This window comes from Carassius gibelio, chromosome B6 (assembly GCF_023724105.1).
Source record: "Carassius gibelio isolate Cgi1373 ecotype wild population from Czech Republic chromosome B6, carGib1.2-hapl.c, whole genome shotgun sequence".
Classification (NCBI taxonomy): domain Eukaryota; kingdom Metazoa; phylum Chordata; class Actinopteri; order Cypriniformes; family Cyprinidae; genus Carassius; species Carassius gibelio.
The window spans coordinates 8,281,770-8,300,536 of NC_068401.1; the positions used below are offsets into that span (position 1 = coordinate 8,281,770).

General features: G+C 36.4%; 1 protein-coding gene across 1 annotated transcript in view; it reads left to right on the forward strand.

Annotated features, from left to right (window-relative positions):
• LOC127959485 (metabotropic glutamate receptor 2-like) overlaps positions 1 to 18,767 on the forward strand; it is a 33,217-nt gene that overhangs the window by 10,842 nt on the left and 3,608 nt on the right. The window contains exons 2-4 of the mRNA XM_052558703.1: positions 675 to 1,369; positions 14,872 to 15,709; positions 16,543 to 17,606. Of these exons, the coding sequence (XP_052414663.1) occupies positions 860 to 1,369; positions 14,872 to 15,709; positions 16,543 to 17,606 (2,412 nt within the window). The 5' untranslated portion in view covers positions 675 to 859. The remainder of the gene's footprint in view (positions 1 to 674; positions 1,370 to 14,871; positions 15,710 to 16,542; positions 17,607 to 18,767) is intronic.

Here is an 18,767-nt window from a genome sequence, read left to right on the forward strand (position 1 = left end):
TGTAAAACATTTTTCAAGAATTGTGTTGCTGTAACCCACTTTAATGAGTTCAACCAAAAATGTAAATGTTGTCACTAATCATAATTACTCAGCCTCATGTCATTCCAAACGCATAAGACCTTCATTCATCTTCGGTACACAGATTATTTTAGATATTTTTTATGACATCTGCGAGCTTTCTGACCCTCCGTAGACAGCATTGCATCTAAGAGAAAAAATTGTTGAACAAAGTCATTATTTTTGTTTTCTTTGCACACAAAAAGTATTGACGTAGCATCATAAAACTAAAGTTGGACCATTGATGTCACTCTTTGACTATTTCAACAATGTCCTTATTACTTTTCTGGGCCTTGAACGTGTCAGTTGCATTGCTGTCTATGGAGGATCAGAAAGCTCTCGGATTTCTTCAAAAATATCTTAATTTGTGTTCCAAAGATGAATGAAGGTCTTAGGGGTTTGGAATGACTCGAGGGTGAGTAATTAATGAAAACTTTTGGGAGATCCAAATTTATAAGTATAGAAAAAAAATGCATGGTACAAATTCAAATTCATTGAGAAATGTTCATGTCCCCAAGCTTATTATTTACATATCTCTTCAATTTTTTTTTTTTTGCAATTGTTTGTGTATTGCAGTGCAGCATCTAATTCCCACTTTCTACCTGTTTGATTCACAGATTGTGATCTTCACTAACTCCCCAAACAAGCAGGAGATGGCGATGAAGCTTGAGTTTGCCTATCCCTGCTTACAAACGCACTGAAGTGTCTGAAGTCTTTCCTTTAGCCTGCATTCAATCCCTTTCCAATAAGTGAGACTGCTAAATAGGGATTGACCTGTAAAGAGTCCAGATCTTTGCTCACCATGGCTCAGAGGTCAGCTCATTTCAGAAGTCACGGCCCCACCTGGCCGCTTCATCTCACCCTAATGCTGCTTCTATTGGCCAGGACACCCCAGGCTTTGGCTGTCCCAGGCTACAACACTGACACCTCCAAGAAAGAGATCATAATGGAGGGGGACCTGGTGATTGGAGGCCTGTTTCCTGTTCATCAAAAGGGGGAGGGAGCTCAGGAATGTGGCCGTATCAATGCACAAAGAGGGATTCAGAGACTGGAGGCGATGCTGCTAGCTCTGGACAAGATCAATCAAGATGATCAGATTTTGCCCGGGGTAACGTTAGGTGCTCACATTCTGGACACTTGCTCAAAGGACACTTATGCGCTGGAGCAGTCGCTCGAATTTGTGCGCGCTTCGCTTACAAAAGTAGACGATAGTGAGTACACGTGTCCGGATGGATCCTACGCCATCCATGATGATGTTCCACTCGCAATCTCTGGAGTGATCGGAGGCTCCTACAGTGATGTATCCATACAGGTACTGTTTCCCATCGTTATGTTTATTCATCTGCTTGTTTGTTTTCTTCCAGCACAATTTCTCGATAACCAGATTATATGCTGTGATGTAGCAAGTCATAAATGTGCATTAGGAGTCATTTGCATGCATATTGTGTTTATCACACTATGGCTGTCATTCTGCTGTATGCACAGTCCTCCAGTTTAGTTCAGTTAACTCTGTAAACTCTACTGTATTATAGCTGATATGCACATAAACATTAAATTATCAACATAATTACAGAATTTGCTCAAAACCCTCTTCTGTATGCCTTATGTTGTCTGACTGATAGTTTACACTAAATTTTTTTTTTTAGTGTGAACATAACTAAATATATTTCATTTTTTAAATCTCACTTATGTGCAGCTGCAGCATTTAGTAAGACAACATTTGCAGTCTCTTAATGAGATAAAATAGTGGTGATGTCGGGCTACCTGTCATCCATATGCTCAAACCATCCAATTTACGGCCAGCCATGTGGCGTTTCCTGACATTCCCTGGGATGTCAGGAGCAGACAGGCTGCAGATGCTAGCTTTAAGGAATCAAGACAGTGACAGCTTGATTACATTCTCCACAGATCTACTCTCTGAAGATCTAAGAGAAAATACTAAAGAGCGAGTGAGACTGATAATTACAAGAGAATGTGTAATATTATGCATATGAAATTGATAGACTTGATCAACATTCCAGCATCATAAAAGTTCCTGCATTAATGAAAGCTCATTTAAACTCATGGAAATCTCAGACCAGGAGGCAGGTGTGCTGAAAATTTGCATTCTGCTTAATTTCAAACTTTAGAACATGTTAAACAATTTTACAAATTTTCTATGTGTGTCTTTTCAGATTTTTATCCATCAAACGCTCTGTCAAAACACTCTCATCTCATGAGGGAAAATTATAGCTTTAAATTTAGAATTTCATTTCTATTTTATTTTCAGTTTGGTGTTTTGTTTTTGTTAGTTCTTATTTAAACATGCACAGTTTTAGGTTTAACGCTAATGTGTTATGAAATTTCGAACCATTTTAGTTTCGTTTTATTTCTCCCAATTACTGTATACTACTTGTTATTTTAGTTTTAATTAATAACATTAATAATTCTTAATGAAACCCACATTATTTGTGCCACAGGCATAAATTGAGGAGAGGTGTCATTTTACTCTTTCAAGGAATTGAACACACAGTAAAGAAATATAGTTTAAAAATACATAAATAAAAACCATATATTTACACTGACGGAGGTAGTAGAATATCCAACGCTATCTCACGGCCAATTCGTACGTATTTTACGAGGTGGCTTATTCGTACGAATTTGTACGACCTCACTCGTACGATTTTATACGATTTGTCTAAACCCCAGTGACGGTTAGGTTTAGGGGCGGGGTTAGTTGTAGGTCATTCGTACAAATTCATACGAATTGTGCAACTCGTAAAATATGTACAATTTGGCAACAATCGTATGAATTTGTACGAGTGTGGTCTTACAAATTCGTACGAATAAGCCACCTTGTGAAAAATGTATGAATTGCCGTGAGATCGGGTTAGAATATAATAGAAAGAAAGAAAGAAAGAAAGAAAGAAAGAAAGAACAAAAACGAGCGAAAGAGATATTGCTTGCCTTGTTATTGTGGAATTCTTGAATTGCTGCTTTTGGTGTGACAGGTAATTAGGTGCTTGTTAAGACCCACTGCAAATACCAATAGTACATTTGACAGTTTAAGCCTTACTAAATTTAAATAACAAGTTAATTATTTATCCCCCCAACAGAGCAGTGTTGGCTGACGAATGGAGGCTTTTAAATAACACATTAAAATCATTGGCAGTCAGATGCATGCTGCGGTTGGAGTATATGAGTCATTCACTGAGATGGAGAAAGAGATAGAGAAATGTGTTCATTCTTAAGGTTTCATGAGCATAATTAGTGCACTGTCCGCACAGGGACATGAAATGCATTAATAATGCAGAAAAAAAAGAAAAAGAAAAAAAAAACAGACAAGGAGGAAGAGAGAGAGTTGAGTGTATGAAATTTTATTTCATCATTTTACAGAAATTCTTTTCCTCTCCCACTCGTCTTGCTCTAACCGTTTTTGCTTTCCTCCGGATTCATAGTTTTTATTTGACTTGCTTATCTTTCTGTTTTCTTCATGTCAGGCATCTGTCGGAGTGCTTCATTCATTTATGCACACATGTACACATGCACAGTTTCTTTTCACATGCTGTAAAGGGAAACTTTGGGCAGTAGAGAGAGATCTTTTCTGGAGACCTGAAGATACAAAATAAAATATGTTGAAGATTTTCTGAGAAGTCAAAGCATATTTAGACCAGGGTCTGTCTTGCACAGAAAGTACCATTGTTCCATTGTTTTTTAAGCCATACAGTATCATTGTGTGAGGAAAATGTGCACATTTTTAAACGTGGTAGCCTATGCTGAAATGCATTGCTCCAAGTTTGATATCCATGCCACGTTTTCTAATGGCAAGTAACCAAAGGGTTTTTTGTCATTCATAATTTAATTGAGAATAACATTTAAATAGAATCTGAATTGAGGTAAAAAAAAAAAAAAAAAAAACAGGATGTAGAATTGTAATTAAAATTTGAATGTAAGGAACTAAAAAAACAAAGTAAATACAAGTTAAAGTTCATTTTTTTCCATAATTGTTAGCTATACATCCAATAATGTTTGTAATGCCACAAAATATTCTACCATTTCAAAGGTTTATAGTCAGTAAGATTATTTATTTTAGTGTACTTTTTTGTTTCTGTATTTATTTATTTTTATTAATAAATTTATTTATTTATTTTGTGCACCAAATCAGCATATTAGAATGATTTCTGAAGGAGCATGTGACTCTGAAGACTGGAATAAAGGCTGTTGAAAATTCAGCTTTGACATCAAAGTGATCATTTCTATTTTAAAATCTGTATTAAAATAGAAAACAGTTCTTTAAATTAAAATAATATTTCATAATATTACTGTTTTGACTGTATTTTAATTGAATAAATTCAGCCTTGCTGAGCATATAAGAGACATCTTTCAAAAAAATGTGGACGTTTGATTTTTTTTTATATAGTAGAAATTTGTGTTTGTTTATATATATTTAATTTGATTTAAAATTTAATACATTTCATTTTGAGGGCAAGGATGGAAGAACTCAATTCTGAATTTTGTAAAACCTTAAAAAATTATTTTCCTGCTTTTTATTCAGCACACACTCATTCTGCTCATTCTGCTCATTCTTTGTGAGTTTTTGCCTTTAGAAATATCACTGGGATTTTACAGTAAGAGGTAATAAAAGTCCATTATGCATTCCGCATTCATGATATGCTCCCGAATGCTTTCTCATGTCACACGATGAGCTGATAACTCTGTATCCATCCATGAATTTTTAAGCTGCAGATTTTGTTCAGGGAAGTATGGCTGTGAAAGGAGAGCAGGCTTGTAAAGGTGAGACTTGCTTGACAGCGGTGTGAACTCACTGGTAGCTGCGTGGAGTCGAATGAAACAGGCAGGAGGTTGCTTCAGGCTTTTAGAGGTTCTCCTGTTTAGACTCCTTTATTGGCATTCTCTCCTGTGGAGCGATAAGAATGACGCAAAGCTACAGAAGCTTTTAGGGCATGAGAGAGAGAGAGAGTCTGATGAACGAGATGTAATTTTGGTTGAGGTCGGTATTTGGTGCCTTTCTCATAAAAAGTTCATGTCCTTGCCTGGCAGCTATTTATGGAGGTGCTGTTCTAAAGTGTCTGCTCCAGAGCACAGCCCCAACCCCCCAAATCTGAAACTTATATCATCCGTTTGACAGTATATCAAAGCTGAAGGGATGTCGACTGGTTTACAACGCAATATGTTGTTGCACAGATGTCGCTGAAGAAATTTACATTTCTACAAAGAGTGAACAAGACTTGGCTTAGCAAATAAACGGAATGGGCTGAGGCTAAAAATATGCAGTAATTCCTGTTAATTAAGGCCCATTGAAAAATTCTTAAATAAACATGCAGTCAGTTCATTAATGTGAAGAATTCTTAATATCTCACGGCCTACTTATCTCCTGTTCCCAAATTTATTTTACATCTTTTTTCAGCTTTGTGTTCTTCATCCTTGTGAAAGAAAAAGTCATCTTTGATTGGTATTTGTTTCATAAGACTTAGACTTGTTTGCTGTGCTTTTGTATTCTTCATCAAACTTTTTTACTAAATTACTGATCGTTTGCATGCAGTGTTCTTTTTTTAAGGTTTGTTTTAAAGTAATAATTCACCCAGAAAGGAGAATGTACTCACCCTCAGGCCATCCAAGATGTCGATGAATCTGTTTTTTCATCTGTACAGATTTGGAGAAATTTAGCATTAGTTTCTCCCTTGCAGTGAATGGGTGCCTTCAGCATGAGACCAAAGAGCTGATAAAAACATGACAATAATCTACAAATAACCCACATGTCCTCAGTACATCAAAATGTATTGTGACATGAAAAGCTTAAGCTTTTAAGAAGCAAATCAATCATCAATATGTTTTTAACTTCAAACGAGTCCTCTATCCATATCACTTCCTCCAGTGAAAAAGTAGTCTCTTCTGAATCAGGAGAGAAATATGCACAGATCAAGCAGTGTTTAAATGATTAAACAGTCCAAAACAAATACTGTATGTCAGTGGATTTTGGTGCAAAAGAACAAAAGAGGATCTTTTTCACTGGAGAAAGCATTATTATGGATTTAAGGTTTAAAGTTAAAATGCATTAATGATGGATGTGTTTCTTACAAGGAAACAAACTCATCTATGTCTTTGATGGCCTTAGAGGTGAGTCTATCTATCTAGTGGCGGAGGTGGGATTGTGGCAGGGTTAACTTTTGCTTTAATACAGACCATTTTTATTCCCCATGTTGCTTCCAGTTTTAAATTACTGAGTTAAACTTTAAACAGTGGACAAAAATGGTACTTTGTATTTGACTTGTTGAGAAAAGGTGGACTTTAAACTTTTTTAAGAGAATCTCTTTTGATTTTGGGCATGTATGCAGCTACTTAGCAACCATCTGAACAAATCCATCAATAAGATGTTTTAACTTCAAACGAGTCCTCTATTCACGCTATTGCTTCCTCCAGTGAAAAAGCCCATCTGAATCAGTAGAGGACAAATATGCACAGATAAAGCAACATTTACGCAGCAGTATGCAGCTTATTAGCTATCACTCAGAAAACCCCAGAAACCTCCTAGCTACACTGTAGAAGAAAAAAAAGAACACCACCTGCATAGCAACCACCCTGCAAGCTAGCCAGAGTATTTTCCCTGAATCTCTTTGTGTTGGCTTCAAGGCTATGATAGCATTTCCCTGTTGTTTGAATCCTTAATTAATTTTCTGGCCTTAGTTCTGCTAGAGATGTCCTGCTGGATGGACAAAACACCTCTGGTGAAATATTCGGCTGTTCTCAGCCACCTTCCTGTGTTTTAGCTACTCTCTTTGTACCAAGGATTGTTGCTGCCAGAGAGAAAGCTTCCTGGAAAACTCCCACCGGTGTCTTTGGCCTTCCTAATGAAGCCGCTGTTGCGTGAGAGTCTCTGCATGTGAACTATGAGCTGTGAGCTTCCTCCCACAGCTTTATGCAGAGATACAGGTGTAGAACCTTCATAATTGGTGTCTTACCTTGTTTCATTTCTTGGTATAAAGTGTGCTTATGATTATTGCAACGCAGTTGCAGGCATACCATTTATACTGCTTTTTATCTTTTATCCAAACAGGAAAAAATATTCAAGAGGACCTTGAACTGAACTGAATTCTTAACAATTTTCAACGCTCATGCGAAGCACTGAATAATAATCCTACAGAAGTTGACTTATTTTCTCAGAAAATGCTCAGAGCTCCAAGTTAATTCTTGATTGCCTTCATTCTGTAATCATATCAAGGAACATTTAGCCTCAGGAATAGCTAGTGATTAATTCATTCTGGCAAGTAAAGCTTTATTCGGTCCATTGGAGTTCTTGGCTTTGTGACTGATAATGAAGCAGTATCCTGCACTAATGCTAACAGACTGACGACAAATAAATAAGCAAAGCAGTTCCTCAGTAATGAAATCTTTTAAGTATAAAAGGCTAATGTAGATGATTTTAAACCAACAGTATAAAGAAAAAATGAGTTGGGTAATTGAGCATTTCACAAGTATGGATGGGCATAGAAAGATGAAAGTCAATTGTCTGTGTTAACCATTCTTAGCGAGATTTATAAGGACCCTCTCTGGCTGTTAGAAACATACCATTACCTCTGTCTGCATGACTGAGGCTGTTTATTGGTGCCATAATGAGCAGCAGTTTATCTCTTTAAATGCTTCATCAACACTCAACATCTGTCTAGTAAAATAACACCAGTCAGTTTTTATAAAGACCTCGTTAAAATGGTTTGATGAACTTAGAGTATACAGTGGTGGGCAACATTTTAAGTCAGTTATTTCTATCTTTTGCTGTAGTGTGTCAGTAGGAAATATCAATTTATGTTTCCAAATATTAATTTAGCCATGCATTATAATAATCCAGTGAGATTTATCTTTGCACAATGAGTCTGACAGCAGCCAGTGCTCCACACAGAGATCTGATCATCATCCGTCTGTCTGGAATAACATGAAGAAACAGAACAAACTGAGACAGACTCAATCCAGAAGAACTGTGGCAATGTCTCCAAGACACTTCAAGAAACCTACCTGCAAAGCTACCTAAAAGACATATAAGCATGAGAGCAAAAGCTGCTTTAAACGCAAAGGATTCTTCAAGCATTTTGGAGACGTTGCCACAGTACTTCTGGATTGAGTCTGTCAGACTCATTGTGCAAAGATAAATCTCACTGGATTATTACAATAAATGTCAAAATTAATGTTTGGAAATTTCAACTGATATTTCACATTTAGACTATTACAATAAATAATCTGTGATTCATGTGCTGAATGATCATTGAGACTGTGAGAGTGAGCCTTGGCTGATGGTTAGTGTCTTTGATGCCACCTAAAGGGCACATGAAAGTAAAGGCCCCTGTCAGAAAGACAGTGAGCCTGAGCAAGAGAGTCCTCTGTCAGGCTGGGGTGAAGGATCAGGGTTGGATTAGAGAGATCCTCTCCTCTCTAACCGGGTCACACTTCCTCCTGACCAAAGACATTCACAGCTGTTGCCTGGCAACAGAACTCTTCAAAATCTCAGATGTGGAATCCACCTCCTCTTGATGTAGAGGCAGACAAAGCTGCTCAAGAGATGTCACTGCAGCGTTAGTCCATCATTCATAACATTCTCCGTGTCACTAATATTCTCTTTGCCAGCGCCGAAGCTGTCATTCTTCATCATCATTATCACTGATGACAGCAGCATTATCATAAATATTATTTTGGTCATCATTATCACTGCATTTATCACTGCACTCATATAACATACCTCACACAAATCCCTGCGTGTATGTATTTTTCAGCATGTTATGAGGTTTTATTTATTAGGCCTGACTGTAGTTTTGGGCTGTGTTTAAATGTGCGTGTCTTTGTGATATATTTTCAAAAGTAGGATGAGACAGTCTCTAGGGACAAACAGATCGATTTTTCATGTTAAAAAAGTCATGACATCTTTATGAAAGCAGAAGATTCATGTACATATACAGTAAATCTATCTGATAGAAACCAAATAGACTTTATATCCCTTTTCAAAACAAAAAGCAGTTTAACAGATAACTTTGCCAGTCCAAAGAAGTACATTGTTCTTGTCCAAAGAAGTACATTGTTCTTGTCCATCTTTATTTTTACTGCTTTACATTCTGCAAAAGTGTGTTTAATTTTTTTCCCTTTACTCTGTTTATACATATTTCATAGTAACACTTTCTGTGCTTGGGAACAAATTGATCAGTGGAACCAGTGCTGTGTGTGATATGAAATATGGAATGAATGTGTGATAAAACAAGCACAATGTGTTACATCCATGAGTTAAAAGAGCATCAGTGAGTGAGAAATGAGTGGGAGAATGTCTGTGAATTAATGAGTATTCGGATCAATTTATTCTTAAGCTATATACATATCGGTACTGGATATCAATGGAAAAATTTCTATTTTTTTCTTCTTGCTCTACCTCTTATTTTGCTGCTTTGCCCTCGGTGTGAGTCTCTCTCTGCTGTGATGTTTCAGTCTCTTGGATTATAGAGGAAGCCGAAATCACAGATTTCCTTAAAGAGCCTGTGAGTCATTGGACCAATATTCTGAGTTATCTCCAGCTCATCTTGGATCTAGTGTGAGCAGAAGGTCCCAGAGCCTTACAAACAAGGTTACTACAATGTAATCTCTCACGCTCTCTCCCTTTACCTCTCTATCAGTCTCTATTCTCCATTTTCCTCTCTTTTTTTGCCTCTGGATCATTTCTCCTCTAAAATCAATATGAAGTCAATATGAAGGCAGCTCAGAGGGTGTACAGATAGAGTGTCTGACAGCAGGCCAGTGTTAGACAGCTGTGCAAATGAATAAGACATGAGATAAGGACACTATCAGACTGCAAACATGACTTTATGGGAAAGTTTTTACATGCTCATCATTCTCATAATTTTACATGCTAATATATATATATATATATATATATTATGTTTTTGACTGATTGGGGAAACTTTGTTAAAGAGAAAAACTAAAATTATTTAGTGTTAAAACGAATAAATAAATAAATAAATAAATAAATAAAACATGTTTACACTACTAGTTAAAAAAATGTATTAATTAAGATTTCATGTTTTTGAAAGAAGGTTTTTTTGCTTACCAAGGCTGCATTTATTTGATCAAAAATACAGTAACAAAATGTATATTGTAAGATTTTACAATTTAAAATAACTGTTTTCTATTATAATATTTTTTAAATGTAATTTATTTTTATGATGGCTAAACTGAATTTTCAGCAGCCATTGACATGAAAATGTATTTCATAACGGGATAATTGGATGCTGTATGTTAATATGAAACATACAGAATGTCCACTTCTTTCGACAAAAGCAAATCCCACTGTGCAAGAGCCATCCTTTCCTGAAGAATAATTAATCCACTTAACAACTGAATCTTCCGTCTGCAAATCCATGTGGCTGGTGATTTTCTTAATTAAATCCTAGGCTGTGTCTTGAAGGCATACTTTCAGCATCATGACATTATGAAAAAGGGAATTAGCTCCATATCTAATGTGTTTAAGTCACACAAAGCCATTTGGTATAATAGAAAAGCGACCCACGGCTAATCAGCGCTAATCAAATGGATTGAAATGCTCCTCAAAATATGATTGAAATTCCTGTTCAGAACATTATGCTGCTACTGTAACTTCTGTGACCAATTTGAATTATTTTGAAACCTTTGAAGATCTTTCAGTATCTGGGCACTGATATCTGTTTCAAAATATGTCATCCCATTCGTTCATTAATATTTCTTTCTAACATAAGCAATACTCTTACTTTTGATCAAACTTAATGTTACTCTTGGTATAAAACTGTGTGTATGTAGATACTGTTACAGTGTACAGTGGTGCTACCGTTTCCAAAAAACATTGGGTATGTTGGATCCTTTAATATATTTATGGAAGTGAATGCTAAAACTCTTGATAGGTGAAAATGATCTCTAATTGCATTATGAATGGCTGCTTTCTGCTGTAGTGCAAGACAAATTTAATTAGAGAGGAGCAACATTTGCATTAAAAATCCTGAACCGTAATCAATAAATATCCATAAGCACCTGCATGCACTTTAGACTGATGGCAGTGAATTTGAAGCTAGTACAAAGCTGCCTAATGAATACAAGACTGCTATTAAATCTAATTTAAGAGCAAATTAGAAAATGGACTATAATTAAGAGGTGATTAGAGCATAGACTATAATTCAGATAATTACTGATAGTCTCCAGTTATAGTTTTGAAACACCCATGAAGTCTTACTTAGATACACGTTATATTGCTATGTTTTATTCATTTAAATTGAGTATTAAATAAATATGTTGTTGATTTCACCTTGCTTGTTTCTTTCTTGTTTTTTTTTTTTATCAAGCAGTGGCATCAAAGTAAGGGTGTGTGAATAGAGAGGACATAAAGGAAAGCAGAAAGCAAATCTAATATGTTTAAACACAGACAGTCTGGTCTTTTCACAGAAGGAGGGTTTTTGTTTAAGTTAATGTTATATGACATTGAACCATCAGAAAGGCTGAGGTAGGGAAACTCTGGGGAAACAAAGTAACAACATTAACCTCTGCTTTTCAAAGGCACCTTGTTATTTTTTTAACCTGACTTGTTTCTATAGCAACAGATATGAAAAATATATGCTGAACTTTCTATATTGCGTCTCTTGGAGAACTGTAAAAATGCAGCTGGAAATTCTTATTATTGAGATAACTGAATCTGTGCATAACAGAGATATGATAGAGGATCTAAAATATCTGTAGCATTTCATAATTCTGGTTTCACCTTTTATTATTAAAATACATCTGATCTAATGTTAGTTTCATTTATTAATTGTTATTACACAGAATACATAATTATGATTGGCCAATCATGTCACTCAACATATCTGATATTTTCTAAAATAATCAACTTCATTCAGTATGTGTCAGTGCAATCTCTTGTTAAATTACTTCAGAGGATATTTCAAAGGGATATTTCATTATGTTAAAATGTAAAAAGTTATGTTACTACTTATTCCAACCATATGTATTTTTTATTTTTGTATGTACTGTCCCTTTAACTATCTATCTGTCTATATATATATATATATATATATATATATATATATATATATATATATATATATATATATATATATATATATATTATATTATCTTTTTTTTTTTTTTTTTTTTTGCAATGTTTGTCTTAGTGCTAGCCAGGCCAATTGTACATTAAATAATCCTAGCTTTCAATTTACAGACAATATTCTAAAATTGCATTTATTTGTTGGGCAGTTGTTTAAATAGTTTAAAAGGTCACCCTGTTGTTGTATATCCAATAATGTTAGTGATATGACTGCACTGACATGATTGGATGAGAACAAAGCTAGAACTGAATTAAGCTGGATGGTGACACTATTGTCTTCTGTGGAGCTGCTTTATAGCTGAATTGAACTTGTTTCAAAAATGATGAACTTTACTTTGGTATTGATCGAAACTGAACCCGCACTGAACTGACTTGAACTTAATACTAACACTATTGTCATTTCTATAGCTGCTTTACCTCAGAATTCGAATTGTCTCCTAAATAGTGTTTCCAAAATAGTTTTACTGTTTATTACTGTCAAGCAGCTTACAATACAGTCTGTATTGTATGAAGAGCTAAAGAAATAAAAGTAACTTGAATTATTTTGCAATAATGACTAGTACAAGCTTTTTAATGGATAGTAGAAATTTTTGCCCCATCTGTGACACATAGTCAAAAGTGACATTAATATTGATTCCATGCATTAGCAACCACAGAATAATATGAAAACTGCTCTTGTATGCATTCTTGAGGCACAGTACTTACATAAGTAGGGCAGTGTGCAAATGAAGTTCTACTACCCTCATAACAGACATTTCTAAATGGCTGTTTAAGTGAAAGTACATGAGGTAAGGCAGGTACTTTAATAATTTGTTGCTTTTTGTTTGAAGGAAAAAGCCTTCATCTGGAAGATGTGAAGCGCAGGTTTTGGCCTTGGTGTTTAATATCTTTTTTATCTATTTTTGCTTACAAACATTGGCTGGTAATCTCTTTATTTGCCTGATCTTTATTCCACCATGTATTTTGCACACAGCTATAGTCACAGTTATTAGGAGATTTGTTAGGATTACTTTCTCTAAGACGTTTTTCTTTATTTGTTGTTCTATAATGAAAAGGAATACATGTATGTTTTTCTATCTTTGAAAGGGTCTTTAGTTATACTGAAATGGCTATGGGGGTACGTAAGACAAAAAAACTTGGGAAGTACTGCATTAAAATAAAACTTTTTAATTGGGATAGCACACAGAAAATAATCTCTTTGTATTTCTCTCTTTTTTATGAAACCTTTTCTTTTGTGTATGAGACTTTGCATATTCATGGTGTTCTGGATTTGGAAGTTTGGGCGATGTTGAATATGTGAAGCTGTAAGTCAGATGACAATCACATGTTATGCAGTGTTGATATACAGAACAAAGAAATCTTGAAGAGCTTTCTTTTCTGCTGCTGGCATCTTCATGCTGACTTTCCCTTAGGTTTCTGAGTACCTGCCTGAGGCACAGACCAGTCAGACTCCATTGCATATCATATGATCAAAACTCTCAGACAGAGCTGGCAGAAGTGTCTCAGGTTTACAGAGTGAAGTGACTCACTGTGCAATATCATATACTGTACATCTAGTGCTTAAGTGTCCTTCAGCTCCTAGCTGCTCAATGAACTCTCTCATAGATTTCTCATACAGTTTTAGTACATGTATCTTTACAAATAAACCACCAATATGACAAATTTAATAACTGCAAGAATAGAGAGTCATAGTTTCACGAACTGCCGCTGACAATGAAGCACCCACATCAAATATAGAGAAGTTTACTGGGTCATTTCCTTGGGACTGCTCTTATTTCACTTGTGAAAATAGAAATGCAAAGTGTTGCCATTAGGGTTCTCAGAGATCAGACAAGTGAGAAGGGTGAGACTAATCGCTGCAGTATGCTAAGCATCTGGTGATAACTGCCTTAATTTGTGTTATCAGAGGAATTACATTCTCGTGCTTAGACCTACTGTATGTACCAGACCTACTACAGAAGTACTGTATGTAAAAACTATGTTTTTATTATTATTGTTATTATAATTTTTATTTAAAAAATTTACCTGTGTTTTTCTGTAAATGATACCAGATGATTATACATTCTGTTCCATGCACTATGGCATAATACATTAACTACGATAACACCAAAAGATAAAAAAGGCTTCATATAGGGTTAGAGACTTTAATATTTGTTTGTGTTTTGAATTTTATATTGTTAAATGTTTTTTTTTTTTTTTGTCTGAATAAAAGTGATCAGAATGAAAGTTTTTCCTGCAATGTATAGTCATAAGAACAACATACATGCATTTGTGTGTGTGTGTGTGTGTGTGTGGTTCATAAGTTTGGGGTCAGTGCAATTATTTAAAATTTTTCAGAAATTCTCACCAAGGCTGCATTTTTTACATCCAAAACATAGTAAAACAGATATTATATATATATTTAATTATTTTGAAATATAATTTATTTATTTGATGGCAAAGCTGAATTTTCCGCAGCCATTATTCCTATCTTAAGTGTCACAATATCCTTCATCATTTCATTCTAATATGCTGATTAGGAGCTCAAGAAAAATGTCTTATTAAAAGTTTTGTCATTTTAATGCATCCTTGCTGAAAGGGAAGTAAAATAAAATAAATTTGATCACACAGTGTAAGAGAATTGTACTGACGACCAACACCTGTGAATCACAGTGAAATAGTGTAACCATTTACACACTTCAGTAGTTTTTCATCACAGTTTTTCATTTGTCCTTTTGCAGGTGGCCAATCTCCTGCGTCTTTTCCAGATTCCTCAGATCAGTTATGCCTCCACCAGTGCAAAACTGAGCGACAAATCCCGTTATGATTACTTTGCCCGGACTGTACCCCCGGACTTCTACCAAGCTAAAGCTATAGCTGAGATCCTGCGCTATTTTAACTGGACTTACGTCTCCACGGTTGCCTCAGAGGGCGATTACGGCGAGACGGGTATCGACGCCTTTCAGCAAGAGGCCCGGGCCTTGCAAATCTGCATCGCTACGTCGGCCAAGGTCAGTCGCTCCATGGACCGCTACAGTTACGATGGAATAATCAGATCTCTGTTGCAGAAATCCAACGCTAAAGTAGTTATCCTCTTCACCAGAAGTGAAGACGCAAGAGAGCTCCTGGTTGCAGCGAAGCGCATGAACGTGTCCTTCATCTGGGTGGCCAGTGATGGTTGGGGGGCGCAAGAGAGTGTGGTTAGAGGGAGTGAAAATGTAGCGGATGGAGCTTTTACCATTGAGCTTGCATCTTATCTGATCCCTGAATTTGCAACATACTTCACAAACCTCAATCCTTACAACAACACACGTAACCCCTGGTTCAGAGAGTTCTGGGAAAATCGCTTTCAGTGCAGCCTGCATGACATTAATTGTGGGAAGCATTCTCTCCGTGATGGCAAATTCGAGCAGGAGTCCAAGATCATGTTCGTGGTGAATGCTGTCTTTGCTATGGCCCATGCTCTTCACAACATGAGGCAAGCAGTGTGCTCAAACTCCACCAAACTCTGCAGTGCCATGAAACCAGTCAATGGAAAAAAGCTGTACAAGGACTACATCCTGAAGACAAAATTTGACGGTCAGTCTTATCTTAAATATTTTGTAGTTTTTTAATATTCTGTTATTATTTATTCACCTTTGTGTCATTCCAATTCCATAGAATTTTCTTATGGATGGCTCCCTATATGCAGTTTTCAATCATCTTGAATCCTGGCATATCGATTCACGTTCACCACATGGAATTATGTTAATATTTGCACTCATCCAGTAGTTTAAATCTCAAAGCAAACACTGATTGAGCAGTATATCAAAGAAATCAGTTTGAAAGATAAATGGATCTTAGTTTTCCTAAGGGGAATACTGCTGCTGTAAAATAGATTACACTAATGCATGAATGCAATATATGACCTGCGTACAGACTAAGTGTTTTATTACATGCATTAGCCTCATTAGCCCCATGCTAACTTCTAAATGATTTAAACCAGTACAAGCATGGATGTATATTAAATGTCTGTGCTGAGTGGTCAATTGCTCGTATTAGGGTACTAATGGGAATCTGTCAGGTTCCTATAGCTATTCTTGATCTATTCTTTAATCTTTTCGCCATCTGACTGCTTTTGCACGTTGTTCCTCCAAGAATGCCAAATTACATCATAGAAACCAGGCAAGGTATCAACCTCCTGACCTCAATTATGTAAATGTACATTCGCACCTGAGTCCATTGCATCTACAAACTTAATGAGAAATGTGCAGGACAGGACGCTGAAGAAAGCATGGTGGACTGACAATAAGAAGGTCTTTCTGGGTTGTATATTTTCTGCTTACATAGAAAAACATGTTGCTGCTGTAAAATATCTATTCATTTGTTGCCAAGAATGTAAATAAATTATGTTTATCACTTTATGTCCATAGCTCCATTTCGCCCAGCTGATACCGAGAACAATGTTCACTTCGATGTTTATGGAGACAGTCTGGGCCGCTACAACATCTTCCATTATCACAAAGAGAATAACGAATACGTATATAGGAAAGTGGGATACTGGGCTCAGGATTTAACTCTGAACACAAGCCTGATTCCTTGGGAAAGCCAAGTGGTGCCCACATCCCAGTGCAGCGACCCATGTAGGAAAAATGAAATAAAGAGCATGCAGCCTGGAGATGTCTGCTGTTGGATTTGCATCCCCTGCCAGCCCTACCAGTACCTTCTGGATGAATTCACCTGTGCGGATTGTAGCTTCGGACAGTGGCCTTTGGACAATCTCACGGGGTGTTACAATTTACCCGAGGAGTACATTCATTGGGAGGATGCTTGGGCGATTGGGCCGGTCACCATTGCTTGCCTTGGCATGCTCTGCACACTCTTTGTCATTGGCCTCTTCTTAAAGAACAATGAGACACCGGTGGTGAAAGCTAGTGGACGTGAGCTCTCCTATATTCTTCTCATAGGTGTCCTACTTTGCTATTTCATGACCTTCATCTACATCAGCAAACCTTCTGCTGTAGTGTGCACGTTACGGCGACTTGGCCTGGGAACTTCCTTCGCGGTTTGCTACTCCGCGTTGCTGACCAAGACCAATCGCATCGCTCGTATTTTCAACGGCGTTAAGGATGGAGCTCAAAGGCCGAGGTTCATCAGTCCAGCTTCGCAGGTGGCCATCTGTGCTGGTCTTATTTCCTGTCAGCTCTTGGTAGTGGTGGTCTGGCTTCTGGTTGAGGCTCCTGGGGTGAGAAAGGAGGTCAGTCCTGAAAGAAGAGACGTGGTGACACTGAAGTGCAACAGCAAGGACTCTAGCATGCTGATGTCTTTAACCTACAACTGTGTCCTCATCATCCTCTGTACCTTTTACGCCTTTAAGACTCGAAAGTGCCCAGAGAACTTCAATGAAGCCAAGTTCATTGGCTTCACCATGTACACCACGTGCATAATCTGGCTGGCTTTCCAGCCAATCTTCTATGTTACTGCCAGTGACTATAGGGTAAGTAAATATGAACGGTACAAATGCATGGGACATATTGCAGCAATAGCCCACCAACAACACCCAATAGCTTGTCAACTTAAAAAAATAATAATTTATTTAAAAATTATTAAAAAAATAATAATAGCCTCTAAATCAGGGCTTTATGTTAGCATCAAAATTAAATGTCTTAAGCAGCCTACATCCATAATGAGTGTAATTTAATTTAATTTAATAATAAATAATGATCAAATAAAAAAATAGAAAGAAAAAAGAAATTGAGCCTTAAACATCTTACCATGTGTGTATACATGTATATAATAATATTGCACAATAAAACCAGCATGTCAAAAACAATCATTTTGAAAGTATCATTTAACGGTTTCCCTGAAAATGTCAGTTTGCTCAGCCTAGTGGAGTTTTGGTTCTGCTAGTCTCCCTCAGTGTTGATAATGAATGCTTTCCCTGAGTGTTCTGTATAACAATGTGATTTCCTTGAGAAGTAAATCTTGTGCCGGGGGGATATTACCGGCTCTCCTCTGGGAATAGATATCAGAGGGGCTGTTTCAAATCACACTGCACACACAATGACAGCATGGAATATATTTCATCATTTAGATAATGAGCTTCTCTTATAACCCTTAATCACTTTCTGACATTGACTTTATCCTTTATTTTTAGCATATATACAATTTCCCTGAGAGCAAGAGTCTAAGAGTTTGGCTGATTGATTTTTTTTTGTTACCATACCTGCCAATTCAGATGGCAGATATGAAATCTCTTTGATCACCTGTCTTTTGCGCTGATGAAAGGAGAAGCTCACATTTCATGTTGCTCAAAAGCTGTTCAATGTAGAACAAAGAAAGTGGGGATATTTCATCCCAGCAAATGACTAGCCTATGAAAACATGCTGTTCAATTGGTCTGAGTATCCTTCACTCAAGTGCCTCAGGACAGGAACTATTCAATAAACACCTTTTCACTTTTGAAGCACATTTTTACAGCCCTTTGACACATGCATTACATTTAAAAAATCTAATTAAAAATATCTTAAGGTTTATTTTCAGTTCTAATTATTATCTAATATTATTATTAATATTTGGTTGGTTGAAATTGTACTTTAGTAAAAATCATGACTCAAAACTTTACAGTGGAGCACAAATTACACATATATACACATCCT